This window comes from Berghia stephanieae, chromosome 1 (assembly GCF_034508935.2).
Source record: "Berghia stephanieae isolate SIO BIC M18660-M18661 chromosome 1, UCSD_Bste_1.3, whole genome shotgun sequence".
Taxonomy (NCBI): Eukaryota; Metazoa; Mollusca; class Gastropoda; order Nudibranchia; family Aeolidiidae; genus Berghia; species Berghia stephanieae.
Window position 1 is genome coordinate 139,790,918 of NC_088360.1, and position 22,500 is coordinate 139,813,417.

Below are 22,500 nucleotides of genomic sequence, written 5' to 3' on the forward strand. Positions count from 1 at the left end.
CCACCTTAACTTCTTTATCTTGTTTCTTTGTTGTAGCAGCTGTCTCTCGCGGAAGACAAAGAATGACATATCTAAAAAACATAAGAACGGCCATATGTGAATTTAAAAGCAACGCAGATTTCATGCGCACCGCAGAGGATCGTGATACACGGAGACAGCAGACCGGCAACGTGCTCAAAAGTACAAGCCACGATGGAAGATGATAAGGCCTACTTACTGGCGTAAGATAAACATTTTTGAGGACGATATCAGACCTGTCTAATACTACGGATAACTTCGTAGAAATACGAATTTGGGACCCCAGCTATAGAACTGCATTCTCCTCTTTGACTCAATAAATCTTATTGAAATGGAAAGTTTTAAATTGAGCTTTATATTGAGCTTTATATAGCGCAATATCCACTAAATGTGCTCAAAGCGCTTTACAAGGGGTCCCTGGTCAACAGCAACATTTAACATGTAGACCACATAGCCGCACAAAGTTTGGTTCCTGAAAACCCATATTCAGAACTTACCACCATTTTGGGATCATGCTGAGGGCAGATTATCTATTTCTAATGCTAATGAAAGTGGATTTTTATTTTTTGTCCCTTGGAAACGACGTATTTTTGAAATTTCAAGTTGGCAGCTCCGCGATATATATGTGACCCATCGTCTCAAAACGGTATTATGTCGGAACGAACCATATGCTTAAAAGTCGGATTTAATGTTAAACTGGTCAAAAATATAAACTGATGGCATTAGCACCCTAAAGTATGGCATCCATTCTCCTCAATAAATCGTATAAACTCAACACAAGTCTGATATTTCTGGCTATAAATTCAATTTTCAACATCTTAACCAACCCGACTTAATACCGTTTTAAGGCGAAGGGTCACATATTAGATATTTATAATTTGACTTACCTTTTCTTTTGTTCCCCGAACATTCTCATTGCCCTGATTAAATCGCCTCTCGTAGTTTTTCACATATCCAATCATGTAAGAGTTGTATTCAAAGTCTACTTTCCACACCAACGAGCCATACCCAAACACCAATAGTCTTTGACAGTCTCCGCCATACTTCTGTATGAATTTGGCGCAATCGTCTGAGGAGACACATCTGCTATCCATCTTGTGTAGTTTGAACTTTGAAGAAGTTCTCGTAAATCTGAGTGAACGAAAATGAATTAGGAAATAAATATATAAATGATGATGATGATGAGGATGACGATAATGATAATGATAACAACATTATTACTACTACTACTACTACTACTACTACTACTACTACTACTACTACTACTACTACTACTACTACTACTACTACTACCACTACCACTACTACTACTAACAAGATATGAAGTGAGTAGAAAAGTGCCAGAAGACAATAGAGAATAAAAATTTTTTCGCGGCGGTGGTGGGGTTTGAACCTGCGACCTTATTGGTACGACAACTCCGCCTGGCAGATGAGAGCGTGGCTCTACCGTCTGAGCTATCCACGAACACAAAAATATTCGTATCAAACCCAAGTCATATTTCTAAAGCCTTCTCTCACCCACTACTGGAGATCGCCGGCTCGTTCGCGCGCCACCATCGCGAAGTTTTTGACCAGCAGTTAAGCTTAATAGTCAATATTCTCAACACAAACACATAACATAGAAACGATTGAGACATTGAGTATGCTCCGGTATATGGGGTGAATTTTTTAATTCAGAAAAGTGAGTGGAGCAGGCACTTATGTTGGTAACAACAAGATATGAAGTGAGTAGAAAAGTGCCAGAAGACAATAGAGAATAAAAATTTTTTCGCGGCGGTGGTGGGGTTTGAACCTGCGACCTTATTGGTACGACAACTCCGCCTGGCAGATGAGAGCGTGGCTCTACCGTCTGAGCTATCCACGAAACAAAAATATTCGTATCAAACCCAAGTCATATTTCTAAAGCCTTCTCTCACCCACTACTGGAGATCGCCGGCTCGTTCGCGCGCCACCATCGCGAAGTTTTTGACCAGCAGTTAAGCTTAATAGTCAATATTCTCAACACAAACACATAACATAGAAACGATTGAGACATTGAGTATGCTCCGGTATATGGGGTGAATTTTTTAATTCAGAAAAGTGAGTGGAGCAGGCACTTATGTTGGTAACAACAAGATATGAAGTGAGTAGAAAAGTGCCAGAAGACAATAGAGAATAAAAATTTTTTCGCGGCGGTGGTGGGGTTTGAACCTGCGACCTTATTGGTACGACAACTCCGCCTGGCAGATGAGAGCGTGGCTCTACCGTCTGAGCTATCCACGAACACAAAAATATTCGTATCAAACCCAAGTCATATTTCTAAAGCCTTCTCTCACCCACTACTGGAGATCGCCGGCTCGTTCGCGCGCCACCATCGCGAAGTTTTTGACCAGCAGTTAAGCTTAATAGTCAATATTCTCAACACAAACACATAACATAGAAACGATTGAGACATTGAGTATGCTCCGGTATATGGGGTGAATTTTTTAATTCAGAAAAGTGAGTGGAGCAGGCACTTATGTTGGTAACAACAAGATATGAAGTGAGTAGAAAAGTGCCAGAAGACAATAGAGAATAAAAAATTTTTCGCGGCGGTGGTGGGTTTGAACCTGCGACCTTATTGGTACGACAACTCCGCCTGGCAGATGAGAGCGTGGCTCTACCGTCTGAGCTATCCACGAACACAAAAATATTCGTATCAAACCCAAGTCATATTTCTAAAGCCTTCTCTCACCCACTACTGGAGATCGCCGGCTCGTTCGCGCGCCACCATCGCGAAGTTTTTGACCAGCAGTTAAGCTTAATAGTCAATATTCTCAACACAAACACATAACATAGAAACGATTGAGACATTGAGTATGCTCCGGTATATGGGGTGAATTTTTTAATTCAGAAAAGTGAGTGGAGCAGGCACTTATGTTGGTAACAACAAGATATGAAGTGAGTAGAAAAGTGCCAGAAGACAATAGAGAATAAAAATTTTTTCGCGGCGGTGGTGGGGTTTGAACCTGCGACCTTATTGGTACGACAACTCCGCCTGGCAGATGAGAGCGTGGCTCTACCGTCTGAGCTATCCACGAACACAAAAATATTCGTATCAAACCCAAGTCATATTTCTAAAGCCTTCTCTCACCCACTACTGGAGATCGCCGGCTCGTTCGCGCGCCACCATCGCGAAGTTTTTGACCAGCAGTTAAGCTTAATAGTCAATATTCTCAACACAAACACATAACATAGAAACGATTGAGACATTGAGTATGCTCCGGTATATGGGTGTGAATTTTTTAATTCAGAAAAGTGAGTGGAGCAGGCACTTATGTTGGTAACAACAAGATATGAAGTGAGTAGAAAAGTGCCAGAAGACAATAGAGAATAAAAATTTTTTCGCGGCGGTGGTGGGGTTTGAACCTGCGACCTTATTGGTACGACAACTCCGCCTGGCAGATGAGAGCGTGGCTCTACCGTCTGAGCTATCCACGAACACAAAAATATTCGTATCAAACCCAAGTCATATTTCTAAAGCCTTCTCTCACCCACTACTGGAGATCGCCGGCTCGTTCGCGCGCCACCATCGCGAAGTTTTTGACCAGCAGTTAAGCTTAATAGTCAATATTCTCAACACAAACACATAACATAGAAACGATTGAGACATTGAGTATGCTCCGGTATGGTGAATTTTTAATCAGAAAGTGAGTGGAGCAGGCACTTATGTTGGTAACAACAAGATATGAAGTGAGTAGAAAAGTGCCAGAAGACAATAGAGAATAAAAATTTTTCGCGGCGGTGGTGGGGTTTGACCTGCGACCTTATTGGTACGACAACTCCGCCTGCAGATGAGAGCGTGGCTCTACCGTCTGAGCTATCCACGAACACAAAAATATTCGTATCAAACCCAAGTCATATTTCTAAAGCCTTCTCTCACCCACTATGGAGATCGCCGGCTCGTTCGCGCGCCACCATCGCGAAGTTTTTGACCAGCAGTTAAGCTTAATAGTCAATATTCTCAACACAAACACATAACATAGAAACGATGAGACATTGAGTATGCTCCGGAGGGGATTTACAAAGTGGGGAGATGAAGACTTAGAAAAATAGACTAGGTTTTTCGACGATTGTGGGTTGTGGATAGCACTAGATGGTAGACCAACGCTCTCACTGCAGGCGGAGTGTCGTACCAATAGCAGTTAACCCACACCCAAAAATTTTTATTCAACATGTCATTTGCAATTCTACTCACTCATTCTGTAGTATCGCGCATATGCGCGCTCCATCGTCAATTTTTGAATTAATAAATTCATATACGACATACTCATAAGTCTCAAACGTTTCGTATGATTGGTTGTCGGTTGGAGATATTGATATTAAGATAATATGGTCAAAACTTCGCAGTGGGCGAGGAACTAGCTGGTCCAGTAGTGGTGAGAGAAGGCTTAGAATATGACTGGGTTTGATACGAATATTTTTGTGTTCGTGATACCTCAGACGGTATGGCCACGCATCTCATCGCCAGGCGGAGTTGCGTACCATAACCGTTAAACCACCACCGCCGCGAAAAATTTTATTTTATTGTCTTCTGCACTTTTCTACCATTCAATCTTGTGTTACCATAAAGTGCCTCTCCTCACTTTCTAATTGAAAATCACCCTTATCGGAGCATACCAATGTCCAAGTTTCTATGTACGTTAATGTTTTGTTGAGAATATTCTATTAAGCTATAACGCTGGTCAAAAACTAGCCGATGGGGCGCGAACGAGCCGCGATCTCCAGTAGGGGTGAGAGAAAGGCTTTAGAAATATGACTTGGGTTTGATACGAATATTTTGTGTTCGTGGATAGCTCAGACGGTAGAGCCACGCTCTCATCTGCCAGGCGGAGTTGTCGTACCAATAAGGTCGCAGGTTCAAACCCCACCACCGCCGCGAAAATTTTTTATTCTCTATTGTCTTCTGGCACTTTTCTACTCACTTCATATCTTGTTGTTACCAACATAAGTGCCTGCTCCACTCACTTTTCTGAATTAAAAATTCACCCCATATACCGGAGCATACTCAATGTCTCAATCGTTTCTATGTTATGGATTTGTGTTGAGAATATGACTATTAAGCTAACTGCTGGTCAAAAACTTCGCGATGGTGCGCGCGAACGAGCCGGCGATCTCCAGTATGGGTAGAGAAGGCTTTAGAAATATGACTTGGGTTTGATACGAATATTTTTGTGTTCGTGGATAGCTCAGACGGTAGAGCCACGCTTCATTGCCAGCGGAGTTGTCGTACCAATAAGGTCGCAGGTTCAAACCCCACCACCGCCGCGAAAAATTTTTTATTCTCTATTGTCTTCTGGCACTTTTCTACTCACTTCATATCTTGTGTTACCAACATAAGGCCTGCTCCACTCACTTTTCTGAATTAAAAAATTCACCCCATATACCGGAGCATACTCAATGTCTCAATCGTTTCGTTATGTGTTTGTGATGAGAATATTTGACTATTAAGCTTAATGCTGGTCAAAAAACTTCGCGATGGTGGCGCGCGAACGAGCCGGCGATCTCCAGTAGTGGGTGAGAGAAGGCTTTAGAATATGACTTGGGTTTGATACGAAATATTTTGTGTTCGTGGATAGCTCAGACGGTAGAGCCACGCTCTCATCTGCCAGGCGGAGTTGTCGTACCAATAAGGTCGCAGGTTCAAACCCCACCACCGCCGCGAAAAAATTTTTATTCTCTATTGTCTTCTGGCACTTTTCTACTCACTTCATATCTTGTTGTTACCAACATAAGTGCCTGCTCCACTCACTTTTCTGAATTAAAAAATTCACCCCATATACCGGAGCATACTCAATGTCTCAATCGTTTCTATGTTATGTGTTTGTGTTGAGAATATTGACTATTAAGCTTAACTGCTGGTCAAAAACTTCGCGAGGGTGGCGCGCGAACGAGCCGGCGATCTCCAGTAGTGGGTGAGAGAAGGCTTTAGAAATGACTTGGGTTTGATACGAATATTTTTGTGTTCGTGGATAGCTCAGACGGTAGAGCCACGCTCTCATCTGCCAGGCGGAGTTGTCGTACCAATAAGGTCGCAGGTTCAAACCCCACCACCGCCGCGAAAAATTTTTTATTCTCTATTGTCTTCTGGCACTTTTCTACTCACTTCATATCTTGTTGTTACCAACATAAGTGCCTGCTCCACTCACTTTTCTGAATTAAAAAATTCACCCCATATACCGGAGCATACTCAATGTCTCAATCGTTTCTATGTTATGTGTTTGTGTTGAGAATATTGACTATTAAGCTTAACTGCTGGTCAAAAACTTCGCGATGGTGGCGCGCGAACGAGCCGGCGATCTCCAGTAGTGGGTGAGAGAAGGCTTTAGAAATATGACTTGGGTTTGATACGAATATTTTTGTGTTCGTGGATAGCTCAGACGGTAGAGCCACGCTCTCATCTGCCAGGCGGAGTTGTCGTACCAATAAGGTCGCAGGTTCAAACCCCACCACCGCCGCGAAAAATTTTTTATTCTCTATTGTCTTCTGGCACTTTTCTACTCACTTCATATCTTGTTGTTACCAACATAAGTGCCTGCTCCACTCACTTTTCTGAATTAAAAAATTCACCCCATATACCGGAGCATACGCAATGTCTCAATCGTTTCTATGTTATGTGTTTGTGTTGAGAATATTGACTATTAAGCTTAACTGCTGGTCAAAAACTTCGCGATGGTGGCGCGCGAACGAGCCGGCGATCTCCAGTAGTGGGTGAGAGAAGGCTTTAGAAATATGACTTGGGTTTGATACGAATATTTTTGTGTTCGTGGATAGCTCAGACGGTAGAGCCACGCTCTCATCTGCCAGGCGGAGTTGTCGTACCAATAAGGTCGCAGGTTCAAACCCCACCACCGCCGCGAAAAAATTTTTATTCTCTATTGTCTTCTGGCACTTTTCTACTCACTTCATATCTTGTTGTTACCAACATAAGTGCCTGCTCCACTCACTTTTCTGAATTAAAAAATACTACTACTACTACTACTACTACAACTACTACTACTACTACGACTACTACTACTACTATTATTATTATTATTACTACTACTACTACTACTACTACTACTACTACTACTACTACGACTACTAACTACTACTACTACTACTAACTCCTCCTCCTCCTCCCCTCCTCCTCCTCCTCCTCCTACTACTGCTACTACTACTACTACTACTACTACTACTACTACTACTACTACTACTACTAATAATAATAATAATAATAATAATAATAATAATAATAATAATAATAATAATAATAATAATAATAATTTATCCCAAAAGGACGCGAGGACGAGAGACGCATGCGCACAACCAACATGACGTTCTCTCTCTAATAACTTTTCCGTCGGTGACGTCACAGACTATGGGTGACGTCTAATCAAGGGACGCTACTATTCCGGCTAATCTCATTCCCTATTGTAATATTTCAATCAATTTATATTAAGGGCATTCAAGGGATTTTATCCCATTTCGCCCTATAGATAGTATGCGATTGGCTAAGAAGCTGATAACACTGCCATCCGGAAGTATAACGAATTAATACACAAAACTATGTGTAACCTTAAACGTTTATAGTCTGGCTAATACAGTTTAGTGAGAATTACTCATAAACGCGGATGGCAAAAACAATAACAAAGACGGGAGTGACGTCATCTTCGTTCTATGTATACCATATGTTATGTTATGTTATGTTATATCTCTATGAAAATTGGCATGTTTATCATTGGTCTCTTTCTACATCTTTGTAATGAAATAAAAACATTGTCAATTTATTAATCTAGGATTAATGATTTTTAAAAGATACTTTATTTCTTATTGTTTCCATTCAAAAAGACTTTTGGAAAAACAAAAGTGATTACTTCATATTAATTATTTTAGAACATTATCATAATTGTATGATTTATTTATATGCACAAAATTCCATTGACTTATTTTTAAAAATCTTTGAGAAATTTTTATTCCAATAAATCTCAAGTTGAGGCCCATTTTGGGCCCCCAATGCCAAAATCCTCATTAGTAGTATCGAATGGCTACACCTCTATTTTGAATCTTTTAATCCATTCTTCAAATTCTTTTCCTGCCTTATAGGCTGTCTCATAGCCTCCTGATAGGCTTGTCACTGATGACGATGTGGTCCATTGTCTCAGGGCCTCCTTGGCAATGACGGCATGCATCTGATTCTCTCAGATTCCATCTATGCATGTTAGCTGCGGTTCTGCCATGTCCTGTCAAAATGCGTTGGAGGTGAGCCAGCATTTTCGGCTATTGCAGAGAAAGCCAGGTGTTCTTTCTGTTGGGTCGGATATGATGTCGCCTCCCCTGGGTCTGTCTTGGTTCCACATCGACATCCATTCCTCTTTCACGTTGAAATGTTATCTTGAAGTTTTAAAAGGTTTTCTTGATTTCAGTCTTGACGTTGTTGGGGCTTCTTCTAGGACCTCCTTCAATGGGACCCTGTCAGTGACCTCCTCAATTTTGGCATGCATTCTTTGGTTTAATTCTTGTCATCTGATATCAGGCGGTGCTATGCCACTTAGTGCTGGGAGCCATTGGGTTGGGGTTGACTTGAGGCATCCTGTTATGATCCTCATTGATTCTCTTAGCTTGACATCAATCAGTTTGGCATGTGGGCTCCTCATCCAGACTCGAGCGCAGTATTCTCCCACGCTATAGCAAAGTGCCAAAGCAGATGCTCTAAGTACTTGTTGTGAGGCTCCCCAATTAGTACTTGCCAGTTTCCTCAGGATACAGTTTCTTTTTGAGATCTTGAAATCCTCATTAATTTGGGCTAAAGGGCTATTTATCCGTACAACTCACCATACTTCATCATTATTTGCATTTTAAAACAAAGTTTATGTCCCGTCCTTCATGTTAAATGTTACTGTTGACCAGGGATCCCCCTGTAAAGCGCTTTGAGCACGTTTAGTGGAAATTGCGCTATATAAAAGCTCAATTTTTAAATTAATTAAAAAAAAAGAACAACTATTTATTCTATATGGTGGTTTATCCTGACCTTAAATAAATTGACATATTCATCATTATGAAATCAAATGAAATTAAATCATGCTTTAATCTCTTCCTGAATCACGAACTTGGTAAGTACATGAAGTACGAAAATACCTTTTTACAGTTTTCAGAAAAAACAAACAAAGTTCACTCTTTGATCAGCTATAAACAACAAATGTGTCACCTCGTTGATCAACGTAGCTACTACCGATTATTACTACAACACGATAGGATAATCGAGTTAATCGCAATAATCCACGAATGGATTAGGAGTAACGCCTGTTTGGCAAAGGCTCATTCATAAAGAATTACGGAAATTTTTTCCTTTATCGGAAATATGAATCACTCAGAACAAACGGATTACAACAACGATTACCACCACCACTACTACTACTACTACCACTACCGCCACCACTACTACTACTACCATTACCGCCACCACCACCACCACTACTACTACCACTACCGCCACTACCACCACCACCACCACTACTACTACCACTGCGACCACTACCATCACCACCACCACCACTACTACTACCACTACAGCCACTACCATCACCACCATCACTACTACTACTACTACTACTACTACTACTACTACTACTACTACTACTACTACTACTACTACTACTACAACTAATGATACTACTACAACAACAACAACAACTACTACTACTACTACGACTACTACGACTACTACGACTACTACTACTACTACTACTACTACTACTACGACTACTACGACTACTACTACTACTACTACTACTACTACTACTACTACTACTACTACCTACTACTACTACTACTACTACTACTACTACTACTACTACTACTACTACTACTACTACTACTACTACTACTACCACTACTACTACTACTACTACTACTACTACTACTACTACTACTACTACTACTAGTAATATATACTACTAACTACTACTACTACTACTACTACTACTACTACTACTACTACTACTACTACTCTCTACTACTTTCTACTACTACTACTACTACTACTACTACTACTACTACTACTACTACTACTACTACTACTACTACTACTACTACTACTACTACTACTACTATTATTATTATTATTATTATTATTAATCATCATCATCATCATCATCATCATCATCATCATTATTATTATTATTTATTTATTATTATTATTATTATTATTATTATTATTATTATTATTATTATTATTATTATTATCATATTATTATTATTATTATTATTATTATTATTATTATTATTATTATTATTATTATATTATTATTATTATTATTATTATTATTATTATTATTATTATTATTATTATTAATACTACTACTATTCCGTCTACCATTGCCCCTAATTATACCGAATATATTACTAGCATAACATGTAGAACGAGACTATGACGCCTGTTATGTGATATTACATTTTTCCCACGACAGAGACAACGCTGTTAACGGTCAGGTACTCATTATACACATGAGTACGGTGAGAGAATGTGAATAAAGGGCCTTTTCCAAGGACTCAACTGCTATGAGCCGTTCAGAACGGGACTTGAACACCGAACTTTCTCGTACGAAGGCGCGTATCATACCACTGGACCACTTAGCCTCACGTGATCTTGATTTAATGACGTTGTTGTAACAATTTTTAAAAAAATCAGGTTAGTTTTTACAAAATCACCCATTACACGGCTAAAATAAGGGAATTATATTCTCCACATCATATAAAACTTACAGTTCCAAATAAAATAATTAAATAAAATTCCCATTCTTCATCCGATAGGTGAATTTAGCTCTAGGGTCTATTCCGAGGGAATAACCCAGGCGTCAGCCGCAGTGCAGCGCCACAAATTAAGCTAGGGCGAGGTGACTTGCTCAAGCCCACTCAGCGCAGCGGCGGGTGATCGAACTGGTACATTTCGGTATTGATGCTATTCGTTTAGGTAAAATACTCACAACATCCGCCAGTCGGATTTAACGGACCCATATAGATAGTTCGATACAGATAGTTTTTTGCCATCCGCGTTTATGAGTAATGCTCACTGAACTGTATTAATCCGACTATACACGTTCATGGGTACACACAGTTTTGTGTGTTGGTCCGTTTTACTTCCGCATGGCAATGTTATGAGCTTCTGAGCCAAGCGCATACTATCTATATATATGCAAAACAATGCTATGTGTAACCTTGAACGATTAAAGTTTGATTTATATAATTAGTGAGAACTAATCACCAAAACGGCTGTCTAAAAACAATAACAAAGAGCTGCTGAGTGCTGACGTCAAAATCGTTTTATCAATATCATTATCATCTACTGGAGATGTTAATGATCAATATCATGACATGTCAAATTTAGAATTTCAAGTATCAAATATTTTACCTTTTTCATCAATCCATTTGGCCATAGTCTATGAACGAATGATTTCTTTTGCCCATAATAAAGAGCCCATTTTATATATTTATAGACTGGAGACTTCGTCCTTGTTTACAAGTCAATGGTGATTTTGGACTAATTGAATAATACAATGAATGGGAAACGAAAGTCACGGGTGGAAGAAATGAAATAACTTGTTTGGAAAGGGTTATGAGTGTAGTATTGTTGTATGTATGTAGCTATAAATAGACCTTCGTGCGTCATGGAAATTCTCCAGGACATTGATGGTCATTGAAAACAATCACACACACACACACACACACACACACATACACTGACAGACACGCCCAGACGCACACACATGCACACATCCACCGACACACCCACACACACACAACCGCTCGCTCTCTCTCTCTCTCTCTCTCTCTCTCTCTCTCTCTCACACACACACACACACACACAAACATGCACACGCATATACGTACACTTACACACACAAATACTCTTTCTGTCTCTCACAGCCACACACTTACAGACACACCCATATAGACACACACTTACAGACACACACTTACACACACACACTTACACACACATACAATTACTCTCTCTTTCTCCAAAAAAACAAAAAACAAAAAAAAAAACAAAAACACAACAAAACACACACACACATTCACAAACACACACACACATACACAAACACACACACACTCACACACACACACACATGATGTTTTACGGCTCAGAATGGTCAATGAATTTTCGAGCGCACCCGGTCCAAATCGGAGATCCAGCGAGAGTGACTGACGTCATGAGTCGCTTCAGTGATTACATTTGTAAACAACCAGGCGAGTTTATTGATCACAACAGGTCGTATTGTGTAATATTTTTGTACTTGTGGTTGTCAAAAACTAATAAAATAAGATGAAAATTCCCCAAAATAAAAATAAAAATGGCTTTGTCTGTGAAAACAAACAGACGCAAAAAACAACAAAAAAAAAAAACAAAAAAAAAAACAACAAAAAAAAAAAACAACCCCCCACCCCAAAAAACAACAAGAAACAAAAAACAAAACAAAAAAAAAAACAAAAAAAAAACCAACAAAAAATGTCCTCTGTTTTGTGCTTTTATATATCCACTAAACGTGCTCAAAGCGCTTTACAAGGGGTCCCTGAAAAAAAAACAGAAACACTTAACATGTAGGACGGGACATTACGCCTGATAGGCGATATTACAATCATTTTCGGACAGAGACACGCTGTTAACGGCAAGGTACTCATTTTACACCTCATTATGTGAGTAAAGAGCCTTTTCCAAGGACTCAACTATGCGCCAAGTGAGCGAGGCTCGAACTCAGGACCTTCCGATCCAAAAGCGGGTGTCATACCACTAGACCACATAGCCGGTCTTTCAAAGGTTATAATAATAATAATAATAATAATAATAATAATAATAATAATAATAATAATAATAATAACAATAATAATAATAATAATAATAATAATAATAATAATAATAATAATAGTAATAATAATAATCACAGTAGTAATAATAATAATAATGAATAATAATAATAATAATAATAATAATAATAATAATGATATAATAATAATAATAATAATATAATAATAATAATAATAAATAATAATAAATAATAATAATATGATGATGATGATGATGATGATATATAATAATAATAATAATAATAATAATAATAATAATAATAATAATAATAATAATATGATGATGATGATGATGATAATAATAATAATAATAATAATAATAATAATAATAATAATAATAATAATAATAATAATAATAATGATGATGATGATATGATAATAATAATAAATAATAATAATAATAATAAAAATAATAAAATAATAATAATAATAATAATCGAATCCGGACGTAAGCTAAAATAAGAAGAAAAAAAAAAGAATGAAAAACAGGAGATAAAACAAATCAAAACAAAGCAAAAAAATTGAGCGGCTTATAGTAATATTATTATCATAGTCACAGATTCCATCATGGGGATACCTATTGAATAACATCACCTTTTAACTCACTCAACCCTAACACCGACTATATCCGTAGTATAGATAGAATGCACTTGGCTAAGAAGTTCACAACATTGCCATCCGGAAGTATAACTGGCCAACACACAAAACTGTGTGTAACCATGATCGTTTATAGTCTGGTTAATACAGTTTAGTGAGAATTACTCATAAACACGGATGGCAAAAAATAATAACAAAGACCCGAGTGACGTCATCTTCGAACTATCTATACCCTGGGTTAATTTTCCCCTATGCCTATTTTTTAATTATATTTTTCTGAGACAAATTATAGGCGTAGTATCAAAGCTAATGTTCTTTATTTTTACATGCCTGAAACTGCAACTGCAACTGTGCGTCTATATGGTCTAGTCGTATGACACTCGCCTTCAGGTCGGTTCGAATCCCACTCTGAGAGATGCATAGTTGAGTCCTTGGAAAATGCTCTTTACTCATAATATTCTCGTACGTACTCAGATGAATAATGATTACTTGGCCGTTAACAGCGTTGTCTCTATCGGGAAAAATGGTACTATCGCCCAACAGGCATCATGTCGTGTCGTTCTACATATTATTATAATTATTATTATTATTATTATTATTATTATTATTATTATTATTATTATTATTATTATTATTATTATTATTTAACCTCATGAATGGGAGACACCCAATGTTTGTCGTCACTTTGCCAATTTAGATTTACCTCCGTCTTTTAAATACGACAATAAACACGTATAGGGATTTTGACCTTCGAAAAAAAAAAAAAAGAAAAAAAGAGCAAATAATTAAAAACAAAAACAAAAACAAAAAATCAAAAAAAACTTGAGTTTATAAGACTTAATAACCCTGATACACTCATAGGTAGTCGTCCTACATATTAAGTGACCCCTTGTATAGCGTTTTGGGTACCTTTAGTAGATATTATGCTATATAAAATCTCAAGTTTTTTCTTCTTCTGAGAACGCGTCCAACAAGCGACTTGTGCGCTATGTAACGGAAAGTTGATATTCCCTATTATATTGCCTTTTCCGGAGATAAAAATAGAGCCCATTTAGAATGAAAAAATCGCTCGCTCAGGACGGTCTTAACAGCTTTGGTTCGTTTCGATAACATTTATCTACTGTGGTATGAATGGAATTGACGTCACTCGGCTCTTTTGTTATTGTTTTTATACCGCCAGTTGGGTGATAACGTTAAACGGTTACAAATATCATTAGTTCTCTGTTTTAGTACGATTCATCTGGCATACATTACATGTGAGTATTTTACTTAACCGTAAATCATAAACTTGGATGAAGAGGAAAACCTTCAGTTTTGACCTTACATCGTATGACCTACACAAAAATCCATAATATTATTATTATTGTATATCGGTTAACGGTAACTTGGTCACCGAAACTCTTAGCAAGGTCAAGGACGTCTATTATTACGATACAAAACACTGCGCACACACGTATAGCAGTCGTGGAAGTGCTTTCGTTATCATTTTTGTATTCAAGTATTTATGCATCGATAATGTTGGCTAGACCATACAAAAATAACTAAGGTCACTCACATTATATATATATATATAATTATATATATATGTATATATATATGTGTATAGTGTGTGTGTAGTAAATGAGAAGAGAGATGAGAGAGATAGTAGAAGAAGAGAGAGTGGGGTGGGGAGAGAGAGAGAGAGAGAGAGAGGGAGGGAGAGAGAGAGAGAGAGAGAGAGAGAGAGAGAGAGAGAGAGAGAGAGAGCACAGTGTTTATAGTTTATGCGCATGTGACTTATGACAACTAACAATTATAAACACACACACACACACACACACACACACACACATATATATATATATATATATATATATATATATATAAATACACTCCCAAACAAAACACATTGTGTGTTCACTTTGGTGTGTTCAGGTGTATGTGTATGCCCCAACATAAGGAAGCACACACCTACAAAACAAGCTAGAAGAAGGAATCCTTCCAAATGTACGAGCCGTAACGTTACATCATCATAATAAACCCTATATTGTGTGCCAAAATGTGCTTGCAAATATCTTCTACCATCGTTGGTGCTAGTAAGTGTTAGCTTGTATTGCTATAGATAGTATGCGCCTGGTTAAGAAACTCACAACATTGCCATCTGGAAGTATAACGGACCAACACACAAAACTGTGTGTATCCATGAAAGTTTATAGTCGGGTTAATACAGTTCAGTTAGCAGTACTCATAAACGCGGATGGCAAAAAACAATAATAAAGACCTGAGTGACGTCATATTCGAACTATCTATAAACAACACACGTCCATGCACACTTGAACTTTTTTTTTTTAAAAGAGCTTTTATATAGCGCAATATCCACTAAACGTGCTCAATGCGCTTTACAAGGGATCCCTGACCAACAGCAACATTTAACATGTAAGACGGTACATGACGCCTGTTAGGCGATATTACATTTTTTTTCGGACAGAGACAACGCTGTTAACGGCCAGGTACTCATTTTACACCTGAGTACGGTGAGAGAAAGTGAATAAAGAGTCTTGTCCAAGACTCATAAAAAAAAAGAATAAAAAATGAATAACAAGAACAAAAAACAAACAAAACAAAACAAAAAACAAAAAACCAAAAAAAAAAAAAAAAACCAAAACAAAAACAACACAAAAACAAAACAAAACATAATAACAAAAAAACAAAAAACAAAACAACAACCAAAAATAAACACAAAAACAAAAAAAAACAACAAAACAAACAAATAACAAAAACAAAACAAAACAAAACAAACCAAAAATACGTGTATTCTTTTCATTATTGGATTATTGTTTCACAGAACCCGGATCTACGAGTAGATCTAAATCGTTAAACAATTGGTTAAGAAGAAATGCAAAGCAAGGCCTAATGCACTGAAATCCAATTTCATTATCAGTGCTAGGGTCTATAGTTTTTTTTTTTATTAAAAAAAAGTTTAACAAAAAGAAAAAAAAGATCAAAGCAGAATTTTTAGCGCAAGCGGATTATTCATTGATTAGTTTTGAACTCTCATGATTGAATGTCGAGAAATAATACATCTAGGTATCAAAGCACGCATACGCTTACTTTTTGGGGGGATTTATATGTGGTGATTTACAGACACCCCCTCTCCCCCCCCCCCCCTTCCCCCAGACATACACACTCCCCGATAAAATACTTACTTTTAAAAAGGGATATAAAACGTATCGTTTTTTTTTTTTTGGTGTATAACTACCCGTATAATAGGATTCAGTAGTCGTAACGTCACTTCCTTCCTAATGACGCATGGTAACTTAGTAACACTGGCTCTAAACTGTCGGAACAATGGCGGACGCCGTATGAAATATTTCTCCGGCGAGCATAAAAGCGTTTCCAGAGGGAAAAAAACCCATAAATTTGATCATGTATCGACTTTTACACATTCTGATCACAAGACATACGAAAAGGGAATGAAAAGTTCTAGCCAGCATGAAGAATAAAAAGTAATGATTTTCTTTGTTTAGAACCAAGATGGCCGCCGTTGCCGGGCGCGTGACATCAGACTACTGAATCGTATTAACCAGTAGTTTTTTTTGACCAATCAAACATGGAAATGGGCATGATCTATAGATAGTATGCAGATGACGTCACTCAGGCCTTTGTTATTGTTTTTGCCATCCGCGTTTGTGAGTTGTTCTCACTAAACTGTATTAACCAGACTATAAAAGTTCATGGTTACACAGAGTTTGTGTGTTGGTCCGTTATACTTCCGGATGGCAATGTTGTGAACTCCTTGGCCAAGCGCATTCTATCTATATTAACTTTCCGTGTGCTCGAGGTCATTGGTCACATTGGAATATGTGCTCAAAGTGACCCACATAATGAAAAGTGTTCACAGTTTTTGAAATATCTAACATCACGATTGGTCATTTTGTTCAGCTTAACTATAACTTTCATAAACAAAGCAGCGTGTTTACATTTGTTCAGAAATGTCCAATCGTTGGACAGCAACAAATCACGTGATTGATGACTCGGTTGGACGAAAACATGAAAATAGATCGCTCCCATAACTTGAATGAAACGAACCTCTCTCTGATCACTGTTATTGTTTTATAACGCCAAATGGGTGACTTGTTACCAACGATTGTCTCGATCATGGTAAATGCTGGCCGACAAACCTGTGTAGTTTGCTATGTTTACCAATCACTACCATTGTTTACATTATGACGACTGTCCGAAAGGCGTGGTGATCTAGGTGTCAATTGGTTTACAAGAAGTGCATAATACAATGAAATCGAATTCATTATCATCGCTAGTTTTCTTTATTAGAAAAAAAGGTTAAAAAAAAATTAATTACAAAAAAGCAACACAATGGATAACTTACCCTTCTTGAATGTTTGAATCTCGAACCACAGTCATTTTCAAAGCTGAACACATTCTCAAATCTAATAATATACTTGTCCTACGTATCTACAGTATTTATCTGTTCATCTCGGTATAATCATTATCAAAGTCACTATTTTAAACTTCAAAGAAAGAATTATCACAATCATGTAGGGAAAATAACACGCTGTCGCCTTGTACTGCTTTTGGCGTAGCATATAATATCAGCATAATTATAAATACAGTACTAGGAAAACATAATGCCAATCAGATTTCAAATATATTAAATTGTCCATAAAGTTTGTAAACGAATGTAAATATCTTATATTAGACCCTATGTGAAATTGATTATTAATTGGTATAAGTTGCAAACACTTCGCCACGTTAAAGTAATATATTTATAATTTTACGTATTTAACATTTATTACTCTACACTTGAGTAAAATCAAATCACGGTTTTATAAACTGTTGAAGAGGAAACAGCGCATGTTTTATCCAATAAACAGGACCAGGGTACTGACTGCTTTGGCCAAATGATGAAATCGATCACGTTTCCGCCTCATGGCAAAAGCAACACACACGCAATATGTAAACATTCCCTCAAAACACACACACACACACACGCACACACACACACACACACACACACACACACACACACACGCACGACTCACTTCAAATAATTGGAACACTGTGTGTTGTTGTTATTATTTATATACACAACACACGCGAACAGCCCAGACACACACGTTGGAAGCTGGCCAGTAAAAGTGGGCGGTAACCGTAAGAACTCAGGGGTGATGCAATGTGGGTGAATATAGTCTGCTAGCTTGTTAGGGTTATTGAGTGACATTGCGTCATTTTACAGTCCCAAAGGATGGATGGATGGATAGATTGAAGGATAGATGGATAGACAGATAGGGACGGTAGAGTGTGTGTGTGTGTGTGTGAGAGAGAGAGAGAGAGAGAGAGAGAGAGAGAGAGAGAGAGAGAGAGAGAGAGAGAGAGAGAGAGAGAGAGAGAGAGAGAGAGAGAGAACTATGGGTAAATGGTATCTGCCACTTGTTTTCCCAAACCTTGACCTTTGCCCTCAGTTATTTTGACCGATTCAGGAAGAAACTACATACAATACAGACATACGTCTATTTTTAGTTTTGACCATTTCCCATTGTCAGTAGCACAGCTCTGCCGTACTCTTGGATAAACACATATTTAGAAATTTGGACAGAAAACTCGTCCTTAAATTATCGACCGATTTAAATGACCCTCGTCTGAGCAAAACAAAACAAAACAAAACAAACTCTCAAACCTGGGACTTCGCGAAGTCCCAGGTTTGAATGTTTTTGCTAAGACGAGGGTCATTTAAATCGATCGATATTTGAAGGACGAGTTTTCTGGCCAGATTTCTAAATATGGGTTTTTCCAGATCACGGCAGAGTGATGCTTACACTTTTTATTTTCTGAGGAAATGGACGTGACACTGCCTTTTGTCACTTGTCACTAGTATCATAGCCATCGTTCAGTTATAGCTGAAACCCAAAAAGACTGGCCTTTTGACGTCATTATTTGGTTTTTGCACCGCCTAGTGAGTTGTCGTTAGTAGAGCTCATGGAAACGAGTTGTTTCATTTCTTGAACTATTGGATACAACTCACGATTTGTTTTCTTTTTTGGCAAAAGACTGGCATTTTGACGTCATTTTTTGGTCAGTTTACGAAGGCCACGCAAGTATCCCACAATAACAGAGATGGACCAGTCCATTTGATAACAATGGAGCCAAAGTCTATCCCGGTTTCTATAGATAGATTGAAGTTGACGTCACTCGGGTCTTTATTATTGTTTTTTTGCCATCCGCGTTTATGAGTAATTCTCATTAAACTATATATTTCTTTTGTATACATGTGTAGAAACAATGTGCAAGCGTGTATGTTCGTGTATGGCTGTGTCTGTAATGTAAACGTGTTGATGTTCTCACCATGAACCAAACTGAGCATTGTTTACCTCACATGAATTGCCTTTAATTTGGACAATAAAGATTATTACTATTATTAATCAGACTAATAAACGTTCATGGTAACACGTAGTTTTGTGTGTTGGTCCGTTATACTTCCGGATGGCAATGTTGTGCGTTTCTTAGCCAAGCGCATACTATCTATAGATGGAACAAAATTGACGTCACTCAGCTCTTCGTTATTGTTTTTAGATAGTTATTTTTATGAGACGTTCTCGCTAAATGGGCATGATCTATATTTAACTTTTCATGTGCTCGAGGTCATTGGTCACATTGCAAAATGTGCTCAAAGTGACCTACATAGTGAAAAGTGTTCATAGATTTTGAACTATCTAACATTACGATTGGTCATTGTGTTCAGCTTGACACATGGGTCTGTTGACAACTTTCATAAAAAAAACAGCGTGTTTACATTTGTTCAGAAATGCCAATCGTTGGACAGCAACAAATCACCTGATTGATGACTCGGTTGGACGAAAACATGAATATAGATCGCTCCCCTTCTATTGACCGGACTAGATATAAACGTTTAAAGTTACACACAATTTTCTGTGTTGCTACCCTATATCCGGATGGCGAATGTTGTAGGCATTTTAACTTAGCATCAAAAGCAAAGCAATTCACGGACGGTAGTAATTGCTTGCTATCCTTTGTAAACGACGCTAGTCTATTCCAAAGTATTTTCCGCTAAATCCAAACCACCAGGACGAAACCATTTACTTATTGATATTGATTGATTAAAAAATTATTTTTAAAAAATTATTTTTAAAAAATTGAGCTTTTATATAGCGCAACATCCACTAAAAGTACTCAAAGCGCTTTACAAGGGGTCTCTGACCAACAGCGATATTTAACATTTAGGACGGGACATGATGCCTCTAAGGCGATATTACAATATTTTTTTTTCAGACAGAGACAACGCTGTTAACGGCCATGTACTCATTTTACACCTGAGTACGGTGAGAGAATATGAGTAAAGAAAGAGCCTTCTCCAAGGACTCAACTATGCACCGAGCGCGAGGCTCGAACCCAGGACCTTCCGATCCGAAAGCGAGTGTCATACCATGCACTAGACCACATAGCCGCACGAAAAAAAAACCCAACCTGTCTTGGGGATTATTATTGTAATCATGAGCTGTTCCAGACGGGGATCGGCCTGACTCGAACGAACGCAGTCGTCGAATCCTGACATTCAGTTGTCCGCGATTGCCCGGCCCCTGGCCAGATACACTTCCGGATGGCAATGTTGTGAACTTCTTAGCAAGTGCATTCTATCTATAAAGGCGTATGTCAATGAACCGGCCTTTGTTTACAATGACGCCATTACGATCTATCACCGCCTTGCACGAAGTCAATCCTTTACCTAATATTTGCTTTGGTTTGCCTATTGATTTTACCTGTCTTGATTTGTTAATTGGAAATGCTATGTTAATGTCAATGTATGAGTTATATTGGCAAAATTGTCTGAAAAAAACAAAAAACAACAACCCTTTGAACTTTGAATTTATTTATTGTGACTCACCGCATCAATCTGGTAAGAGGGAATCGACGTGTATATATTAGCAGGTCTGATAATAATAATAATAATAATTTAAAAAAACAACAAAAAACAACAAAAAACAAAAAACAAAAAATAACAAACAAACAAACAACAACTCCCCCCCCCCCAAAAAAAAAAAAACCAAAAAAATAAATAAAAAAAATAACAAAACAAAAAAAAAACAAAAAACAAAACAAAAAAACAAAAACAAAACAACAACACTACCAACAACAAAAAACTAATCAAACAAAAGATTGCGCGGCTATGTGGTCTAATGGTATGACACTCGCTTTCAGATCTGAAGTTCCTGGGTTCGAGCCTCGCTCGGTGCATTGTTGAGTCCTTGGAGAAGGCTCTTTACTCACATTCTCTCACCGTACTCAGGTGTAAAATGAGTACCTGGCTGTAAACAGATTTGTCTCTGTACGAAAAAATTGTAACATCGCCTAACAGGCAATGTCCCGTCCTACATGTTAAATGTTGCTGTTGGCCAGGGACCCCTTTGTAAAGCGCTTTGAGCACATTTAGTGGATATTGCGCTATATAAAAGCTCAATTATTATTATTATTATTATTATTATTATTATTATTATTATTATTATTATTATTATTATTATTATTATTATCATTATCATTATTATTATTATTATTATTTATTATTATTATTATTATTATTATTATTATTATTATTATCATTATCATTATCATAGCAAAAAAAGAACTCAACAAAAACTTGAGCTTCGTAATATCCACTGAACGTGCTCAAAGCGCTTTACCAATGTCCTTAGCCAACAGAAAAACTTAACAAGCCGGACCAAACATGACGCCTGTTAGACGAGATTACGCATTTTTTTTTCACTACTGAGACAACGCTGTTAAACGCCATGTACTCATTTTAAACCTGAGCACGGTGAGAGAACGTAAGTGAGTAAAGAGCCTTTTCCAAGAACTCGACGATGCGCCGCCCGCCCAAAGCGGGATTCGAACCCAGGACCTTCCTATCCGAAACGAATGTCATACCACTAGACCATATTCAATTATGGGCTTGTCATAAAAATGTTATAAAGGACAATATCTTGCGTTTGTTTACGAGAATTTCCATTATGT

At 37.7% G+C, this 22,500-nt stretch overlaps 1 protein-coding gene across 1 annotated transcript in view; it reads right to left on the minus strand.

Annotated features, from left to right (window-relative positions):
- LOC144963361 (uncharacterized) overlaps nucleotides 1-18,351 on the minus strand; it is a 24,788-nt gene extending 6,437 nt beyond the window's left edge. Inside the window, exons 1-2 of the mRNA XM_078897319.1 lie at nucleotides 17,846-18,351; nucleotides 906-1,149 (exon numbers count right to left, since the gene is read on the minus strand). Coding sequence (XP_078753445.1) covers nucleotides 906-1,149; nucleotides 17,846-17,898 — 297 coding nt within the window. The 5' untranslated portion in view covers nucleotides 17,899-18,351. The remainder of the gene's footprint in view (nucleotides 1-905; nucleotides 1,150-17,845) is intronic.
- Nucleotides 18,352-22,500: the final 4,149 nt, after the last annotated feature.